At 48.3% G+C, this 21,115-nt stretch overlaps 1 protein-coding gene across 1 annotated transcript in view; it reads right to left on the bottom strand.

Moving 5' to 3' along the window:
• Nucleotides 1-21,115, bottom strand: part of LSS (lanosterol synthase) — a 30,781-nt gene continuing 9,666 nt past the window's right edge. The window contains exons 12-22 of the mRNA XM_006047042.4: nucleotides 19,896-19,952; nucleotides 19,204-19,275; nucleotides 18,887-18,937; nucleotides 18,214-18,363; nucleotides 17,829-17,925; nucleotides 16,992-17,097; nucleotides 4,514-4,579; nucleotides 4,042-4,122; nucleotides 3,356-3,526; nucleotides 2,525-2,603; nucleotides 1-2,105 (exon numbers count right to left, since the gene is read on the bottom strand). Coding sequence (XP_006047104.2) covers nucleotides 1,974-2,105; nucleotides 2,525-2,603; nucleotides 3,356-3,526; nucleotides 4,042-4,122; nucleotides 4,514-4,579; nucleotides 16,992-17,097; nucleotides 17,829-17,925; nucleotides 18,214-18,363; nucleotides 18,887-18,937; nucleotides 19,204-19,275; nucleotides 19,896-19,952 — 1,062 coding nt within the window. The 3' untranslated portion in view covers nucleotides 1-1,973. The remainder of the gene's footprint in view (nucleotides 2,106-2,524; nucleotides 2,604-3,355; nucleotides 3,527-4,041; nucleotides 4,123-4,513; nucleotides 4,580-16,991; nucleotides 17,098-17,828; nucleotides 17,926-18,213; nucleotides 18,364-18,886; nucleotides 18,938-19,203; nucleotides 19,276-19,895; nucleotides 19,953-21,115) is intronic.

Below are 21,115 nucleotides of genomic sequence, written 5' to 3' on the forward strand. Positions count from 1 at the left end.
TCAGTTTTTAGACATTTTTATTACCAGAAAAAAATTCAGATCTAGGTAACAACACTGGTTATGCTCAGTAAGGAAAGTACTTTCTTGGAGGTACATTTTTTATTATACGTTAAGCACTTTTGGTTAGAGAATCCCTCAAAGGGTCAGATCTGGTTTATGTCCTGGTGAACATTCAGATTTTGCTCCCGATAACCAAAAGAAAAGCAGTGTGAATCAAGACCCATTAATCCTTCACCCAGGATAGAGAACTTGATTTTTAATCAGCCTGAGGCAAGTATTTCTCCCTCAGATAACTAGAGTGCCTCCTGCTTATCTTGTGCAGTTCCTTTTCCCCTGAGACTGAGGGGTGGTGGTCCAGTGTCCACCAGGGGGCGTGAAGGACCCAAGACCCAAGACGGCTCCCAGGACAAGAGCACTACGTGCCTCTGCCCAGGGGCTGGATCTGGGTACTAAGGTAACTGGTGAGATACGTGGCTTCCAATAATGTTTCAGTATAAAGGTGGAGTTCATTTCTTTTCGGGAAGCTTAATTAGTGTTTTGTCCAGTGACCCGGTCATGCCTGGCAGTGTCCACTGCCAGGAGCAAACTGGTAAACCACCGTCTGCTGCTGGAACAAAAGCAAAGTGGACAGATCCCAAAGGGTCCAGCACAGCACCTTCAGCAACATAAACACTCATTTAAAAGTGCCTGCAGAGTGTTGACATTCAACCAGCACAGCTAAACACCACTAGGTGCCAGTGGGGTGGTTGGTAGAGCGGCAGGACCTGCCTGCCTACCTGTGCCCAGGCCCTGCAAAGCTTGAAGCAGGAGGACCACCACCTGGGGTAGTTGGGGGGAGGGGTAATGGGGCAGCTCAGGAAAGGCTCCTCGCAGGCGAGCCCCAGACAGACGTCAGGGACAGCACTGGAGGTCCTAGGACCTGCGGGAGCAAGGCCACAGGGTGCAAGCCTCTGAGAGACCTTCAGAGTTCCCGGCAGGAATGGTGGGAGCAGGGGGGCATCCAGGCGTCTCTGGCTGTCTGAGGGAGAGCACTTGGCTGGGGGAGCATGGCTGGGGCTGCCATCAAAAGGGGAGGTGGCACCTCTATGGGTCGCTCCAGCCCTGGGGTAGGCGAGAAGCATATGGGGCCCGGGGGTGACACCAGGCCTGGTTCTGGCCCTCATCAAAGCTCTATGCCTTCACAGCCACACTCCTAGGAACCCTGAGCGTGTGAGCTGCCCATCCTCATAAGTCAGAAGCAATTCCAGGACTCAGACTTTCCAACCTGAGCCCGAAGTCCACACACGCCAAACCAGAGGCATTTAGAAGCCAGAGGAGAACTGAGAGGCAGCACCCTGGAGGGGGCATGAGGGTCGTCCCCATGTGGGGCCACTCACGACCCCTCACGCCGAGTTAGCTCAGGTTCCTGCTCTTCTCATTAGGAGACAACTCTAATCTCGAGGTAGCCATGCTGGCGGCCCACAAGCTGGCTGAACCTCGACCTGGGGAGGGGCTCTCCTCTAAGCAGCCCCGGACACTCACCGATTCTGGTCCCCAATCCCGGACAGCCCAACCGGCCTCGGTGAACAGCGAGGCTCAGCCTCTCCTGCGGGGGTGATGAGACTAGCACGTCCCTCAGCCAGAGAGAGGCAGGGCGAGCAGGCCCTCCTCAGCTCGCAGCAGGATGCGTACCAGGCATAGCCGCTGGTCTCCCGAACTCAGCGGTGGGTCAGGAAAGCTCCCAGCCCTACCCACAGCTAGACCAGGTACCGCTCCAGGTGGTTCCACGAACGCAATGCGCTGTATCCAGCGTCAAGGTTCATCCTGTTGCTCCCCTCACCAGTGCTCCTCTAGCCGGAAATTGCTCCACCAGCTGGAAATCAAGTCTGAAGGCCCCACCTCTGCAGCAGGCCCCGCCCCACCCCGCCCCAACCTCCCCTGGAACTCCGGAGACCAGCACCCCCCTACCCGCCCAGGCACCCGCAGGCATGCTCTCAAGGGTGGCCAGCGAGGGCGCTCTCGGGGTGCAGACGGCAGAAGCGCCCGAGGGCCCAGATGGGGAAGACGTTTCTGTAGCTAGTGTAGCTGATGGCGCAGGACTTGTTGAAGACCCCACTGATGTTCCCCTGAAAGGACACAAGGGTTAACACAGCGGCTCCACTAGGTGGAGGACAGCTCCCTGAACCGGACCCTGACCTCAGCAGGCAGGCCTACCACCCCCCCACCTCTAGGACCCCAGGCCCTGCAGCAACCCTCAGCCTGGGCCACCAGCCCCTCGCAGGCTCATCTGGACTCATCCGAGGAGCGTCACCCTCCCCTGGTCGCATGACCCCATGCCCTCCCACCCTTCCTTTTCAGTGAGAGACCACCAGCCCTGCCACCAGCCAGTGCTTCGTGTGCACCAGCCCCGGCCATCAGGACCTGCCACCATCACAGACCTGCTTCCAACCCTGGTGATGTTTGTGACGCCCAAACCCCCCAGGTGAAACCCCGCCCACAGGCCATGAGGGGGATGGGGCCCTGTTGTGGGAGGAGCCACACGTACCTGGGGCCAGTCCCCGTTGGGCAGCTGCTTTTCAAGCAGGTAGCTGACTCCTCTCTCCAGGGCCGCCACATCAGGGTGCCTGGGGGAGAGGGGCACTGAACACTCCCGCCGCCCCCTGCACGAGACCCCCTCTGGCTGGGTCCTCAGGCTCACGCAGCCAAGCACGGACAAGGATGAGAAACGCTGCCCGATGATGGGCACCCTGAACCTCCAGGCCCGCTGGGAACAGTCAGTCCTCCAGACATCCCGAGGAGCGGGAATGCCACTGGGATGGAGACGAAGGGGCAGGAGGGCAGCCCACCTGTGGCCAAGAGAGCTGTCCCTGCCATGAGCAGTGCTCTCCCGTCCACCTGGCCAGCTGTCCTCAGGGGCCTAACCTCGCTCGCTGCTGGATGAGGCACCAGGAGGCGCGATGGCTCAGGTCAGGGTGCAGCCTGTCTGCCCCTGCCCACATCCTTGGCCTTCCTCTGAGGGGTTTAGGGAGGTTTCCCAATGGCCCCAAATCCAACAGGGGGCACAGACTGGGGCACCACGTAACGTCTGTGTGTGTGACTCTGCATGTGCGTGTCACGTGTGCATATGCCTGAGTACGTTTGTGACGCAGAGCTGCGGCAGGTGCTGCCGCACAGTCATGCCCTGACAGCCTGTGCCCTGGCTGACCTTGTCCAGAGGTCTTTTGCAGGACCCACCACCTGGCCCTGTGAACCTGTCACCTATGAAGGTGGCCCATAGGTCTCCCCCTCCCTCTGCTGCTGTGCCCACCCTGGCTGCCAGCTCACTGTCCTTCCTCCACCCGACCTCGCGGCTCCAGGACAGGCCTCAAGCCCCCACCTGACAGCCATCAGCCCCATCAGGGCCCAGCACGTGTTATGGATCTGGGACTGGGCACTCTGCACATAGCGACGCTGCTCGCAGGACTCGAAGTCCTCCCCCCAGCCTCCGTCTGCCATCTGTCGGGACAGCAGGAAGTCACAGGCCCGGGAGATCTCCGCACAGGCAACCCTGCAGAGACAGAAGACGCAGAGCCATCACTCTGGGCAGGATCCCTGCCCCTCCTCACCCTGGCCAGGCTTCCTTGGGTAATGGAGACGGGGGTGTGGGCCCCCTGCACTCAGCATGCCAGAGGGGAGGTGAAAGGGACAGAGGTACCAGCATCACAGGATTTGGGGAGATGACCAGACAACTGCAGATGGGCTCCCAAATGTGACACAACCCAGCCTGGCCAGCCTCCTGGCCTGTGGCTGCTCCTGCTCCAGCCCAGGTGTGGGACTTGGGTGGGGCAGGTGAGCTGGGGGAGGGCAGAGCGCCGAAGGCTTCCTGCCCCACACGAGCAAGGAGGCTCTGCAGAGCAGCAAGGCACAGCACCTCATACATTTTTCTGGAAAACTGATCTTCTCTCACTGTTTAAAAGCATGTAAAAACAACCCCAAAGTCAAACATCAGAGGAAGAAACCCCCCCAGCAGAGTATTATGCTGAGAAGACCCCCTCCCACCACAGGGCAAATGCCTGCACTCACCCATTATGGTAGGTGTGCCCCATGCAGGCGAAGGCTTCCAGCCCAAACCAGGCGCCATACGTGAAGCACACACCCCAGGAGCTGGAGGGAGACAAGGAGGAACAGCCCGGTCCCTGAGTTCTCAGCAGGGCGCCAGACAACAGGCTGCAGGCACACCCCCAGCACCCTCTGGTGTGCAGGGAGGGGCTGCATCTGTTTCCAAGGAAAACATCCATAAGCCTTCAACACGGAGACAGACCCGCCCAACCTGGCCTCCACGGACAGCTCCACAAGCCAGATCCAAGCCCAGAGGAAGTGGGTGAGGAGCCATCAGGCCACCAAGTACTTCCAATATGCTTGGCTACACTGCCCAGCAAAACGCTGAGCAGTGACTGTGGGGGAAGGCCCAGGAGCATGTCCAGAGACTTCTGGACAGCACGGTGTCCCCCTCCCACCCCTGCCCCTGGCATCTGCACCCACAGGCAGCACTCACCCTTCCCAGGAGCCATCAGGCCTCTGCTTCTGCCGACAGAACTGCAAGCCCTGCTCGAGGGTCTCCCTGCAACACAGTGGGACATCGTGGTGTCCATTCCAGCAAAGCAGCAGTGCACCAGCTGCTCTCACCCTGCACTCTACTGCCTCAGAAGAAAGAACATCAGTCAGTCAGTTCAGTCACTCAGTCGTGTCCAACTCTTTGCAACCCCATGGACTGCAACACGCCAGACTGCAGTCCATCACCAGCTCCCGGAGCTTGCTCAAACTCATGTCCATCAAGTCGGTGATGCCATCCAACCATCTCATCCTCTGTCGTCCCCTTCTCCTCCTGCCTTCAATCTTTGCCAGCATCAGGGTCTTTTCCAATGAGTCAGTTCTTCTTATCAAGTAGCCAAAGTACTGGAGCTTCAGCTTCAGCATCAGTCCTTCCAATGAATATTCAGGACTGATTTCCTTTAGGATTGAATGGTTGGATCTCTTTGCAGTCCAAGGGACTCTTAAGAATCTTCTCCAACACCACCGTTCAAAAGCATTAATTCTTCGGTGTTCAGGTTTCTTTATGGTCCAGCTCTCACATCCATACATGACTACTGGAAAAATCATAGCTTTGACTAGATGGATCTTTGTCAGCAAAGTAATGTCTCTGCTTTTTAATATGCTGTCTATGTTGGTCATGGCTTTTCTTCCAAGGAGCAAGCATCTTTTAATCCCATAGCTGCAGTCACCATCTGCAGTGATTTTGGAGCCCAGCGTTTCACATGACATACTCTGGATATAAGTTAAATGAGCAAGCTGACAATATACAGCCTTGACGTACTCCCTTCCCAATTTGGAACCAGTCCACTGTTCCATGTCTGGTTCTAACTGTTGCTTCTTGACCTGCTCAGGAGGCACATTTCTCAGGAGGCACATAAGGTTGTCTGGTATTCCCATCTCTTGAAGAATTTTCCACAGTTTGCTGTGATCCACACAGTCAAAGGCTTTGGAATAATCAATAAAACAGAAGTAAATGTTTTTCTGGAACTCTCCTGCTTTTTCAATGATCCAACAATGTTGGCAATTTGATCTCTGGTTCCTCTGCCTTTTCTAAATCCAGCTTGAACATCTGGAAGTTCATGATTCATGTACTATTAAAGCCTGGCTTAGAAAATTTTGAGCATTACTTTGCTAGCATGTGAGATGAGTGCAATTGTGTAGTCTGAACATTCTTTGGCATTGCCTTTCTTTGGGCTTGGAATGAAAACTGCTTTTCCAGTCCTGTGTCTACTGCTCAGTTTTTCAAATTTGCTGGCATATTGACTGCAACACTTTCACAGCATCATCTTTTAGGATCTGAAATAGCTTAGCTGGAATTCCATCACCTCCACTAGCTTTGTTCGTAGTGATGCTTCCTAAGGCCCACTTGACTTTGCATTCTAGGATGTCTGGCTCTAGCTGAGTGATCACACCATAGTGGTTTTCTGGGTCGTTAAGACCTTTTTATATAGTTCTTCTGTGTACTCCCGCTACCTCTTCTTAATATCTTCACCTTCTGTTAGGTTCATACCATTTCTGTCCTTTATTGTGCCCAATATGAGCATGATCTCCCTTAAAATACATAAAATAAGTATGAGCATGATCTTCCTTAAAATACGTAAAGACAAATGGTTCATAGAGGAGATACAAGGCTGAAGGAATAGCAATCACAGGTCACAGGAGGAGAGCGAAGAGGCAGATAAAAGAGGAAATGAAGGAGAGAAAACCTCAGGGACAAGCCCACAGGAGAAGCAGCTACAAAGGGGATCAGTGTCACCAAAAACAGGGTCAGTGATATAGATAGGTTTAAGTCACACAATGGCACCCCACTCCAGTACTCTTATCTGGAAAATCCCATGGACGGGGGAGCCTGGAAGGCTGCAGTCCATGGGTTTGCTAAGAGTTGGGCACGACAGAGCAACTTCACTTTCACTTTTCACTTTCATGCATTGGAGAAAGAAATGGCAACCCACTCCAGTGTTCTTGCCTGGAGAATCCCAGGGACAGGGGAGCCTGGTGGGCTGCCATCTATGGGGTCGCACAGAGTCGGACGCGACTGAAGCGACTTAGCAGCAGCAAGTCACACAAATGAAATTTTCTAAGTAAACATAAAGTGAGAGAGAAAATGATACATTCAGAGGGCAGAGAAGATCTGTCACAGGCCTAACTGATACTTCTGAAGAAGACCGGGTTCTCTGAAAAGGCTAGAGGTGAAGGTACGCATACAGCCTCAGGATGACTCACCCCCCACAATGCTCACTTGCCCCCAGGCACTCAGCCCATGTCATCGTTGAGCAGTGGCCCATAACCTGCATGTAGCCAGCTGACCCTGCAAGTTGACGGTCACTGCCTCCAGCTCCCCTTGACTGGCGGATGGACTCCCTGGTGCTACTGGACCCACCCTTGCTGGCTGTCATGGAGCCACTGTACAGAGGCCCATGTGGCAGGAACTCAAGGGTGGCTCCAGCCAGCAGTCAACAAGGACATGCGGCCTGGGGCCAACAACCCACAGGGGATGGAAACAGGCCAACAACCACATACATTTGGGGCAGAGCCCAGTTGAGGTTCAGGTGAGGCCCCCGCGCTGCCAGCATCCCGACAGCCACCTAGGGAAATCCAGAGCAGGGGCCCTGGCTCAGCCATGCCTAGACTCCTGACCCACAGAAACTGCGAGGTGATAGACGGGTGTTGCTTTGGGCGACCAAGTCTGTCATAATACTGTCACCCAGCAAGAGATACTAGTACAAAGGATGAAGGAAAAAATAAATAACTTTGGCAATGAAAAGAGTGGTATGACTCTAGTTTTAGCAGAAATTAAAAAGTGAAAAAAAGAAAAACACATACATTTGGAAACTTAGACAAAATGTACAAATCACTCAGAATATTAACTTATCAAAACCGCCTCAAGAATAAAGGACTTGAATAGTCCTACAACTACTAAAGATATGCATAAAAAACAAACTTTGCCCAGGTCTAGACATTTCATAAGTGAATTCTACTAAATCACCAAGAGCAATCATTCTAATCTTACACAAACTCTTTTAGGGAATACAAAGAAGAAGGAACGTTTTCTCTGGTTCATTCTGGGAGCTCAGTGTAAGCTTCTTAATCAGCCAGATAAGAGTGATGTGGTAAAGCAAAAACTTCAGGCTGTTCATTACTGGACACAGATGCAAGCTTCCAAATGTCATTCTTAATGGAGAAATATTAGAAGCATTGTCCTTCAAAATCAGGAAATACAACAAAGATGCCACTATTACCAGTTCTGCTAAGAAAAATACTAAAGGTCTCAGCCAGGGCAATGAAACAAGAAAATGGACTACAGGCCTATGGACTGAAAGGAAAAATATGTCATTTGTAAGCTTTCTCTAAGAGAAAACCCAAAAGAATCTATAAGCAATTATTCAGAACAGCAAGAGTTGTCTAGATGGATTCACTGGTGAATTCTACCAAATATTTGAGGAAGAAATTATACCATCTCTACAATCTCTTCCAAAGACCAGAACAGGGAATTCTGCCTTATTCACTTGATGAGCACAGCATACTAAAAACAGATAAGGACATTATAAGAAAGGAAAACTATAGATCAGTATCTCTCAGTAGCACAGGCATTAAAAAATCCTCAATAAAATATTAGCAAATCCAATCCAATCATGTATGAAAAGAATAACATATCACAAGTGAGATTTATCCCAGATATGAAACAACTGGTTCAACACTGAAAAATCTAATAATGCAATCTATCAAATCAATAGGCTAAAGAAGAAGAGAAATCACATGACCAAATAAACAGCTATAGAAGAAATATTTACCAAAATCTAACACTTACTCGTGATAAGAAAAAAAAAACTTTCAGCAAGCTAGGGACATAAAGGAAGTTCCGCAAGTTCCTCAACTTGATAAAGGGCAGCCACAAAAACCTATAGCTAATATCATATTTAGTGGTGAGAAACTAGATGCTTTCCTGCCAAATCAGGAACAAGAATGTCTACTCTCAGCACTCCTATTCAACTTCATATGGGAAGTCCTAGCTAAAGCAATAGGACAAGAAAAGGAAATAAAAGGTATACATATTGGGGATGAAGAGATAAAACTGTCTTTGTTCAGATTACCTGATTATTTACATAGAAAATCCCAAAGACTCAACCACAAAACTCCTGGAACTACTAAATAATTACAGCAAGGTTGCAGGATACAAGATTAATATACAATAGACAATTGTTTTCCTACCACAATGAACAATTTGATTCTGAAATTAAAATCACAATACCCATTATGTCAGCACCAAAAAATTTTTAATGCAAAGAGTGAATCTGAATGTAAACTGTGGACTTGGGATGACAATAATGTGTCAATACTGGTTCATCAATTGTAAATTAAAAAAAGATGTACCAAATGCAGGTATATTAATATTATTAATATTAATAATAATGCAGGATATTAATAACAGGGAAACAAGGTGGGAGGGAAGTGGCTAAACAGGAGCCCTCTATGCAATCTTTCTGTAAACCTAAGACTGCTATATGAGACAAAGTGTATTAAAAACTTCATTAAAGTTTAGCAAACTGTTTAGCTAGAAGATCAATATCAAAATCAATTGCAGATGATCCTGGAAAGACGGCAGGGCAGGCAGCACAGGGGTCCCTCTCCCACCAGGAGGACAGCTGCAGTGGCAGAATGTGTCCAACATGACTATTCTGGAAGCCTGCCAACTGTTGAAGGACTGGAGGGTAACTATTCTCCGCTTTTAGCACAGAAGCACTACCCATCCCCTACCCCAGGGCCCAGCGGGCAGCTGTGCATGTGCCTTGGAGCATCTGCAGGACCCAGGGTGGGCTTCCCTGGTGGCTCAGACAGTAAAAGAGTCTGCCTGCGATGCGGGAGACCTGGGTTCGATCCCTGGGTTGGGAAGATCTCCTAGAGGAGGGCATAACAACCCACTCCAGTATTCCTGCCTGGGGAATCCCCATGGATAGAGGAGCCTGGCAGACTACAGTCCATGGGGTTGCACAGAGTTAGACACAACTGAGCAACTAAGCACAGCACAGCACAAGAGAGTTTCCTCCTATGTGGGAGGACTTACTGCAACTTCTTATTTCTCAAACTTTGATCATAGACTATTGGAGAATTATGATTAACATTATAATTAATTTTAAAAAAGAAAGACTATTGTGTATTGATATTTTGGGTTAGCAGTTCACAAACTTTATCTATGAATCATCTGGGATGTTATGTAAATGCAGGCTCTGGCTTAGCAGGTCTAGGACAGGCCCAAGTGGACAGACCCATTTCAAAGAGCGCCGAGAGACTGGGAAGTGTGTCCTACACTGTGATCAGGGACATAACACTTGAAAGGGCCTGGGCACAATGCGCTACCTGTGCCAGTGCCTCTCCTCCTAGCGGGCCTGGATTTCCTGGCTATTTGACAAGCCCACCTTAAAAAGTGCTGGCGGAGCCCCACTGAGGTGCAGTCCAACTCGTCTGACCTTTAACCTATTCCTGTTTTCTCCCCACTTCAATATCCTTTTTCTTTATGGTGAAGGACTTCATTCTTCTTTGGCCTAGCAAAGATACAGGTACCTGTGTTTTTAGGTTTTTTTTTTTTAAGAAGCTTTATTGAGATATAATTGACATATGATATATTACTTGAAGTATATAATTTAGTAAGTTCTACGACATGCATACACTTGAGAAAGCATCGTCATACTCAGGACAATGGACAAACCATCCTCCTAATGTGTCCTTATGCTCCTGATGCTCCCTCCACCCTCTGGAAACCAATGATCTGCTTCCATTACAAAGATCAATCTGTCTTTTCTATAGTTCTAAAGAAAAAGAATCATAAGCATGTAAAAGAAACAAAATATATATTATCTATACCTATATCTATATAAAGAAATAGTGACCTATATCTATATAAAGAAATAGTGTACACCTTCAATTTTATCCATAATTTATAGATAGATTTGTTATAGATTCATTTGTCTATATATAAGTAATAGTTTCATAAAGTACAAAATAGAATGCATGCATGGCATATACTGAAAACAAGAAACACATGTCCATTTATTAAACTTTTCTTTCAGTTCCATGGTTTTACATGCAAAGCTACAGGCAGTAATGTACACTGTATTTCTTCTAAAGAATGACTCCACATGTTTGAAAATCACCATTCTCATAGGTCAGCAAATTGAGTACCAAAGGGCTGTGCACCAAACAGGCCAGCACAGCCACACCACCCGTCCTGTCCTGCACACAGTTGTAACTCCTCAAAGCCAGGTGCAACCGCTCTCTGATAGGCCCCTGCTTTGCTGCCTTGTCTTTTCAGATTTCAGCCAGGGAGCAATCTTATAACTACTTGCAAGGCTGGTAATTCTGGTGGAGTTTTCAAAGACAGTCACAGCTTATAGTTGAAGCTGCCACCAGTTCAGAAGTTTTTCTCCCATCTTTCAAATCTTTATTCTGCCTACTCAACTCAGAGAGCAACCCCCTTCAGCAGCTATGTGGGGATCCTGCATCCCTGCCTGTTTGGTCCTTCGCACTCTAGCAAACAATGCCAGGATGAACCCGTAGACACAAGGGAATCTCATAATGTAATTTTCAAAAAGCATATGGTTTATTTTAACTGTATTATGTAGAAAGAGTTCACAATCATTTGCTGTAGTTCACAGGCAATCATGCTATCCTCTAAGAGTGACAACTGGCTTCCCAGGTGAAGTGGTAAAGAATCTGCTTGCCAATGCAGGAGATGCAAGAGACATGGGCTTGTCCCGTGGGTCGGGACGATCCCTTGGAGGAGAAAATGGTGTTGCCGCTCCAGTATTCTCATCTGGAAAAACCCATGGACAGAGGAGCCTGGCAGGCTATCCTGCCAGGATAAAAAAAAAGAGTCGAACACAACTAAGCAACTGAGCGCACACACACACACTCAAGGGTGACAACTGCCTTGCATCCTTTCTAGATAAGCTTTGTAAGTTTTTGAAATTGAGAAAATAACATTTGAACTAATAAAGTTGAAACGACAGCATTTAAAAAAGAGGCTTTTCAAAGAAAATACAAACTGCCTATAGCAAGTTCCCTTGCCAAAACTGATTTGCAAAAGAGCTAAGCTTGTTCCTTTGTTTACAAAACTACAAGAAATAATACGGATGAAAAAAGTGGATTATATAGGAGAAGTCGGATGTATGTTTTCAGTAGAAGGCATGAGGGATAAATATGCATTTTCGTTCAAGGAAAAAAGAAAGTAATTTTGTTCTAAAGTAAAATGATTGTTCCAGAATAAAAAAGGAAAAAGGACAAAACCTGAATGTATGTAAAAAGGTATAGGTTTATAGAAAAGGAATCTTAAGAAAGGAATTTTATGTTTAGTCAAGTCAACTAAGATTAGAATGGATTTTATGCTAGTTTTTTAAAAAGGAAGAATCTGAATATTAAAATCACACTGGTACAAAATTAGGATTTGTTTTTCTTTTTTAAAAGGATATTTTTCTTAAATTGTTGGTCTGATCTTAATAAGAAAGATTTTTGTTTAATATGCCTAGGAAACTAAAATTCTATGATTTGTCTTTATCAAGTCTTTGATTACTTAAGAAAACTGAGTCTTCTCTATTAAAAGAAAGAAAAAAAAATTTTTTAACAACTGTCTAACTTTCATTATGTGTTAAATTTCATGGGAAATATTGTTAAATAAGAAGAGAGGCTGAACTTTTTTTTAGGGAATATTTATATGGAAATTGTTAATATAAATATTCCAAAAAACACAGGCTTTCTTGGTGGCTCAGCAGTAAAGAATCCACCTGCAATGCATGAGACACAGGTTCGATCCCTGAGTTGGGAAAATCCCCTGGAGAAGGAAAAGGCAACCCAGTCCAGTATTCTTGGTTGGGAAATCCCATGGACAGAGGAGCCTGGCAGGCTATGGTCCATGGGGTCACAAAAGAGTCATACGTGACTTGGCAACTAAACAACAATCAGAAATCATGAAATTCCCCAAAATCTGGTATGCCTTGATATAATGTCATCAGTCATAATACCAATTATTGTCATTTACAAACAGTTATTATTATTTAAAAATAGTTATTATTTGTTTTACTTTGCGGCTTTTGCAAAAATATTCCTGCAAAAGTGCTTCATCTTCAAAGAGATTCATGGAAAAGGCTCTGACAAGTCCTCTAGAATGAAGGTTTCTGATAAGTTTAGGATCAAAACACTGAATTGGGTAAAAATTTCCAAAACTCTGGCAGAAAACTGGTGAATTCATAAAACTGATAACAAAAGATCAAGATCAACAAGCATTAATCACTGGAGACTAAATGAACTGATGAAGGTAATTATAATTTGTATAACTTAATTTAAAACATTGCTCATTCTTTATCATTTCATTTTCTAAATTTAAAGAACCCCTTTTCTTCTCTTTTAAGCTATCTTTAACTTACAGCAATTTGGTAAACAGTTATCTTTTTCTCCCCAGATCGATTCTAAAACTCCTATTAAACATTCTAATTTTTCATAACAATACATATTTGTGAAAGTTCAATACAAATCTGTTTCAGTAACAGGCCATAACTGGACAATTCCTTGGCTTGGCCTCTTAGCCTAAAGAGACGCTGAAGGTCTAATCTGAGATTCCTCATGAAAAGCTTCAGCAAAACAGATTTTAAAAAGCTTACATGGTCAGTCACTATTCCAGTTACACTTACATAAATAATCAGGACAAGTTTATTGAAAGTGGACTTGGGTATCTTTGACAGAAACAGAGGTTACTATGGATAGAAAAACTATTCTTCAATAATATACCATTATGTACATTAGATGGGAATACCAGATCACCTGACCTGCCTCTTGAGAAATCTGTATGCAGGTCAGGAAGAACTGCATACAGTTAGAACTGGACATGGAACAACAGACTGGTTCCAAATTGGGAAAGGAGCACATCAAGGGTGTATATTATCACCCTGCTTATTTAACTTATAGGCAGAGTACATCATGAGAAACGCTGGGCTGGAAGAAGCACAAGCTGGAATCAACATTGCCAGGAGAAATATCAATAACCTCAGATATGCAGATGACACCACCCTTATGGCAGAAAGTGAAGAAGAACTGAAGAGCCTCTTGATGAAAGAGAAAGAGGAGAGTGAAAAAGGTGGCTTAAAGCTCAACATTCAGAAAACTAAGATCATGGCATCCGGTCCCATCACTTCATGGCAAATAGATGGGGAAACAGTGGAAACAGTGGCTGACTTTACTTTCTTGGGCTCCAAAATCAATGCAGATGGTAACTGCAGCCATAAAATTAAAAGACGCTTGCCCCTTGGAAGAAAAGTTATGACCAACCTAGACAGCATATTCAAAAGCAGAGACATTACTTTGTCAACAAAGGTCCGTCTAGTCAAGGCTATGGTTTTTCCAGTAGTCATGTATGGATGTGAGAGTTGGACTATAAAGAAAGCTGAGCGCCAAAGAATTGATGCTTTTGAAGTGTGGTGTTGGAGAAGACTCTTGAGAGTCCATTGGACTGCAAGGAGATCCAACCAGTCCATCCTAAAGGAGATCAGTCCTGGGTATTCATTGGAGGGACTGATGTTGAAGCTGAAAGTCCAATAACTTGGCCACCTGATGCAAAGAACTGACTCATTGGAAAAGACCCTGATTCTGGGAAAGATTGAGGGCAGGAGGAGAAGGGGACGACAGAAGATGAAATGGTTGGATGGCATCACCAACTCAATGGACAGGACTGAGCGACTGAACTGAACTGAACTGATGTACATTAGATACTAGTATCATTAACTGTCTTTGAAGTTTGTTTTCTCAGTGTACACTGGACTGAATCCTGAATTCTTCTAATTTCTTCCTATGTGGCTAGAACTCTTCAAACTAACACTTCCAATTTTCTTCCATCTTCTGAGTTCACTACAAAACGAATGCTGCCATTTTCCCAAACCTTGCAAGCAAAAGCTGGACAACTTGATACAAACTTCAACAGCTCATGCGAGGACAGTCTTCATGCCTGTTGCTATGTGGCCACTCAGAAAGATCACCAGAGACTCCCACTGAGAACCAGGACTATCTTATCTGATTGCCACGCAGGTCCTCACTTCATCTGACAATGCTTTGAACCCAACACCCAGAAATTGTCTCAACTGGCTGTTCCCCAAACTCAGAAACTGAAATTATAATTTGCTTTAACTATTACTCATTGCTTTCTATTGTTTCCACAGAAATGCCTCTCAGAATTACCTGATGGCTCAGATCATATAAAGGACTGATTTAGGTGGAAGCACGTGTGCAATACTGCCTCCTGAAGTAAAGCCCCCGTGTGCCTTTCCTACTGAAAAACACTGAGGACGTGCAGTTGCTGACACACTATATGTGTTACATATAGTTTACCGCTTAAAGTTTTTGAAGGTCGAGTCAGAAAGCTAATACCTGAATCTGATGATAACCCATTTACTTAACTGATTAAATTTTGGCTCTGGGAAATTTTTCAATCTTGACTGTTGTTCTTTTTATAGTTATCACATTAAACTCTCAATGGTTTTAAATGTCTATCAGCAGCCATTCACATGCCAAATGCCAGCCATCAGAATGAGACAACTGGATGAAATCTGCAATAACAACGTGAATGATGAACATCATGAGTACATGGCCCTCCCATCTGTCAATTCAACTAATGAGGAAAGAGACACCAACGGTAGAGACAAAGAATAATGTGACACTGGCTGGTGATCCTCTCAGCCAGCCAAGACAGTGACCAAAAACCTGAGTGTAGCCTTGAAAATTCCCCAACCAGACAAAACCAGCTCAATCATACACACAAAGGCTAATTTAGCTTATTTTGCAGGACTAACTTGACCTGGGTCATTTCTTGTTTACACCTCTGGAAATCATAAAGAAAACTACTTCTCAAACTTGATACAAAGTAAACACTGAAAATTTTAATACTGTAAACCAATCATTGTGAAGAATAAACGTTCTGTTTTCTCACAATATAAGCTGCCTTATAACAATATATACCCAACTCTCATTCGGAGTTTTGGTTTGAACACTCTTGGTTTGCAAACTGTTTTTTTGGTGTGTGCATGATAAATTGTTACTAATTACTGCTTCAACGATTCATTGGTTTCCCTTTAGCTATTCAACAAAATAAAAACCTTTGACAAAATCCTGAACAAAATACTTACCAAGTCCAACAATCTATAAAAAGGAAAGCACATAAAGACCAAGAATCATGAAACAATAGAATCATACAAGGATGAAGGAAAATCTACAAAAATTGCACAGAAGCCCCATAACACAGCAAGTCCACATCCACATCCTCAAGAAATGGGAACCTCTATGCCCCAAAAGACAAGTCTAAGGGGGTTCACAGCAGGATGGTTCATCATAACCCACTGAGAGACAGACCCCCAAAGATCCATGACAGCACATGCATAAACCAAGTATGGGATCTGTATTTGACAGCAGAGACAGACATGGGGTTCCACCTGGGATCACAGTGAGAAGAACCAGGAGGGGAGCTTCTGGTAACGTGTTTGCCTGATGTGGTCACATGGGTGTGTGGGTGAATACTTCATTATTCACCCAAGGGCTACATGTAGGGTTTGTGTGCTTCTCTGAACATGTGCCAAACTGCACCAGGAAAGGTGTATGTAAAAATTCTATTATTTGAATACAGATGGAGCATTCCTCACTTTATTGTGCTCTGCTTTATGAACTTTGCAGATACTATGTTTTTTTTTTTTACAAACTGAAGGTTCATGGCAACCTTGCGTCGAACAAGTCTATCAGGCCACTCTCCAACAGTATTTGCTCACTTCATGTCTCTCACATTTTGGTAATTCTCACAATATTTCAAACTTTCTCATTACCATTATATGAGTTGTGGTGATCTATAATCAGTAATGTTTGATGTTACTATTACAAAAACAATTCGACTCGCTGAAGGGTAAGATGATGGTTAATATTTTTTAGCGATGAAATGCTTTTAAATAAGATATATACATTGTTTTCTTAGACACAATGCTATTGAACACTTAAAAGATTACAATATAGCATAAACATAAGCTTCAAATGCCCTGGGAAACCAAAAAATTCATGTGACCCACATTATACCGACATTTGCAGTGGCTGGAGTTGAACCCGTGGTATCTCCTAGGTACACCTTCATATGTCCTCTTTTAACATTATTAAGAAGATGCAAAGAATAGCTTTTCTGGTATAACTGTGCTACTCTGACCCCCAGTACACACACTTGATATACTTCAGGGCATACAACCGGATCCAGAAGCATCTGAACCTCTTCCATTTTTAAATGAGTTTCATTCCAGAGCCCCCTTTCTGAGATGGGCCCCCTGCCCTAGCACCCAAGTGAGCAAATGGCTTGCTCTCAATGACATTAAGGTTGTCTGAGTTCTTGGCCCCAAGTTAATGGCACCTGTGCTGCGTGGCCAAGCACCCCTTACCTGATCTCCCCGGCCCTGTGGTCTGGGAACTGCTTGTGGAAAGTCTTCAGCGCCTGCATCACTGCTGAGGTGCACTCCAAGTACGTGTAGTCAATCATGATGTCCCCTGGAAAATGGAAGGAAAGACTGAGGCAATCCACGCCAAACCATGAGACAGGAGAGTGCCGTAACACACGGTGCCTGACTGTCCTCCAGAGAAGAGGAGACGTCACTGGCGACCAGCCTGGGGAAATGGCCACCGGTGGGAGGGTGGCCCCAGCGCAGGTGACCTGAAAGCCCGTCTGTGCTGCAGGATGGCCAAGCTGGTAGGAGGGTGAAAGAGCAGGGCACACAGCGGAGCTGCACCCACCCTAAAAAGGCCTGCATGGGAGCACACCTGCCAGTTACAGGAGCCCAGCAAACGGAGACCCATGTACAGGGTGCACACGGACCACACCTGGGAGGACACAGGTGAGCGGTCCCGCCATCACCTCCCTTCACAGGCTCCACGAGGAGCGCTCAGGAGACAGGCCGGCCCTCACGGAACACAGAGCAGGAGTGGCCCAGGCTCAGACCCGAGAGCCCCAGTGAGTCCCCCCCACCTCCGAGAGGCAGACTACAGCTTTTCTATCTACCACCAGGGTCACCACACCCTTGGAAGGTGAGGAGCCCAGACAGTTCTGGTGTTTGGGGGCTCCTCAGAGCATCTGCCCACATCCACCTCACCCACCAGCAGTTGGTTGGTACTGTGTACCAACCCCCACCCCCGAGCAGGGAAAGAGCTCCAGGCGCTGGCAGGAGAGCCTGGGACATGTGGGGCCCCTGAGTCCATGGCCACGTGATGGGTCAACTACTCACCGAAGACCTCAGAGGGGTTCAGAAGCTCCAGAAGGTGTCCCCCACGCTTGGTCTCGTAGGTGGCAAACCCTCCGTCGGGGTTTCTCAAGCTCAGCAACTAAAACCAGCGAGAGAAGGTCCTGAGAATCCGTGCAAGGCAAGGAGCCGAGGAGCAGCCCAGACCCTGGGGGCCCAGAACAGTGGGCACTTTGTCAACCAGGCACCCTGGGACCACCTGGGATCCCTTCCCAGCACACACATGCCTATCACTTATAAATCACATACACGCCACCAAACGAGCCATCTCCATGTAAAACTTTGACAAGACCTGGTCTGTGGTTGGGTGGCCAAGACTCGGCGTGCCCAGCACCCTCAGGGATGGGAGCCCCACAACCAGCAGCCTCACCACAGCGACAGCGTCGAAAAGCCGCTCTCGTGGGACATGATTGGTAACAAAGGGACACTTTTCCTGCAGGAGGAGGATGGACTTCAAGGCCTCAGCCGTGCAGTCAGCCACGATCCAGCCACAGTCCAGTGTGCTGAAGCTGAAGCCACCCTGTAAAGTGCGGGGCTGTAAGTGTGGAGGGCACAGCATCTTCCCTGCCCTTGCAGGGCTGATGCCTGACCATCATGGGGAAGTACAGCCACAGCCCCAGGCCACACACATGCAGACAGGCCTCCAGATTCCAGCACAAGGACTGCAGCCTCTACCAGGCAGGCTCCACCTCAGGAATGGCACAAGCAGCCGCTGTGAGAAGGTGGCCGTGGCCGTGTTGACGCCCCGCACGCTGCAGGAACGACCCAGCCAGCCCTGCCCTCCTCCCTCCCGTTCACGTCTGACAGCTTGTTTAACATCTGCACGTGCTACTGAGTGCACGTATGTGTCACGTGATGCAGTGAAACCCCGGCAGCTCAGCTACTGGGTTTGTGCACGACTCCATGGTCAGGAATATCATGGGTGCCCCGGTGGAACCCCACCCTGTGCGTCTATCAGAGCAGGAAGCCCCAGAAGACTGGGAGCAGCTCCTCCTCACAGGCAAGGTCCAGCTAAACACGGCCAGTGGTGCGGGGCGTGATACCTTGTTCATATGGCGGTAGTACTTCTGGTAGTCGGGGAAATTGTCTGGCACCTGGGCAGCACACAGGGAAAGCGGGGGTGAGGAACACATCACTACCATACCGGGCACACGCAGACAGGCAGGAGGGGCCAGCACAGTGGGAGGCGCGGAGACTCAGGGCTGCCGCCCCCTCGGTCACCAGAACCAGAGGAACCCCCCGCCAGGCAGCACCCCCTGACCTACTCCCCCATCCACAATCGGGCATACCCTGAGCAGGAGATGGCAGAGGGAAGGAGGGAGCCCCATCTGTGGGAGGTATGGGCCGGGCTTGGCCTTACCTGTGAGATCCGGAGATACTCATGCGCCTTCTGCAGGCAGGACCAAAACTCTGGCCTGTGTTGTGCACCTGCCTAGAAAAGAGAAAAGGGGCTGAGATGCTCGGCAGCATATGTCTGCACAGTGGCTGGTCCCTGGACGCTACTGGTGACACCCAGCCACTCCCAGGAGCCAGGGGCAAACCCCCCCAAGTCTCGGTGGGCTTGGGTTCTGCCACCAAGTCAGCAGGACGTGGTGAAGCAATGAAGCAGGCTTCTCCACCGCACCCAGCCCCAGCCCACCACACAGGGTCCCTGCCTGTCTAAGGCAGGCTGCTACGTGGCCCACATCTCTTCCTAGGGCTCCCCATCCTGCCAACCTCATTCCTCATTCCCACCAGCATGAAAACATGCTCCTATTTCTCTCCAGCATGTACTAAGAAGTATCCATAATGAGCCATTTGAGCAGTGAGAGGGCCTGGAGCCCACTATCCCTTCCCAAAGACCCCACTACCTCATCATCTCAGGAACCACCCCCCAAGGCTCCCTGTCCCTGGAGCCTTCAAACACCACCCCCCCACCAACCCAGAGTTGCCAGGCAAGAGGCTCAGAGCCCAGCTGAGGGGAGGGTCAGGGCCAGCAGGGGCCATGTCCACTGGATGCAGGGGTGGACACACAGGAAGGGCAGCTGAAGAACGAGGGACAATGCCATATACCTCTAGCAAAGCCTGGATGGCGAACGCGGTGTCCCAGATCTGTGAGCCATTGGTGCCCTGTGGAGAAAGGATAATATTATAGCTGCCTCTCCTGCACTCCACCCCAACTTCCTAGATCCCATAGGCGCCTAGAGGGTCAAAGAGGGTGCAGGGGCCTCCACCGGATCCTGAAGAGGTGGGAGCCCAGCTGACCCCTGACCCCAGGCTCTGGGCTCTGCACTCTGACACTCACAGGGGCCTGAGTGGGTGGTCTGGCAGACAGACATGGGTCAGGCAGCCCCACCTGCCTTCATCAGAATATCAGCCAGGGCAGGGCTTCCTCAGGGCACTTCCAGGATTTTGATGCTATGGCCTCTATTGCCCATCCAGTGGCATGGAGCCCAGACAGACTGGTGGCCCTCAGCGGCCCCAGACATCATGGCCTTGCCAGACAACGTGTGGGAAGAAAGCACATGACCAAGACAGCCCCAGGCCACAAAAACCTGATCTGATCAAGCCCTGATCAGATCAGGGCACAGAGCAGGAAGAAGGTGGACACCCTCGGGACAAATGGCCCAGGACAGAAGGACACTGGAAGACTGTAGGACGAAGGTGACATTAAGGATCAGCCCCCTGGGTGAAATCGTGATACCAGCGAGCCCACAGCACAACACCACTGCAGGTTGCCATGAGATCCAGGGGACAGCATGGCAGTTCTGTCAGAACCAGAAGCTCCAGGGCTGGAGGCTCACCACCTTCCTCAACTTCGTGGGTTTTGGGATACTTCACATAAGACTGGCAGTGTGGGGCCCAGGCAACTAGAAGAGGGGCTTGAATGCTGGAAGAAGGGCCAGGAAGCTGGAAGAGAGGCTTGAGCACCCTTAGCAAGGGCACCTGGGCAGGTGGTCCGTGCTGGGCAGGGTCAGGCTCACATGCACCCATCCCAAGGGGTCCAGCACTTAGTGTGACCCAAGGACATTGCTGGGGGCGCCCTGTTCCACACTGAGTGACAGCAGAGCAAAGCCCGAGAGCTCCTGGCTGGCTGCCTCTGGGGCCCCTGCTGCCGGGACAGGACCGGGTCAGCCCAGGCCGCCCTGTGACCTGCAGCCCCACCCCCAGGGCCATGCATAGGACACAAGTAGGGGGAACATCATCTACAGCATCCAGACACTGGAAATCAGCAAACAGCACAAACAGCCCGCCCACAGGGAGCATGCCTCAGGGGCTCAGCTCCAGGAGGC

Source organism: Bubalus bubalis, chromosome 1 (genome assembly GCF_019923935.1).
Source record: "Bubalus bubalis isolate 160015118507 breed Murrah chromosome 1, NDDB_SH_1, whole genome shotgun sequence".
In the NCBI taxonomy this organism is placed as follows: domain Eukaryota; kingdom Metazoa; phylum Chordata; class Mammalia; order Artiodactyla; family Bovidae; genus Bubalus; species Bubalus bubalis.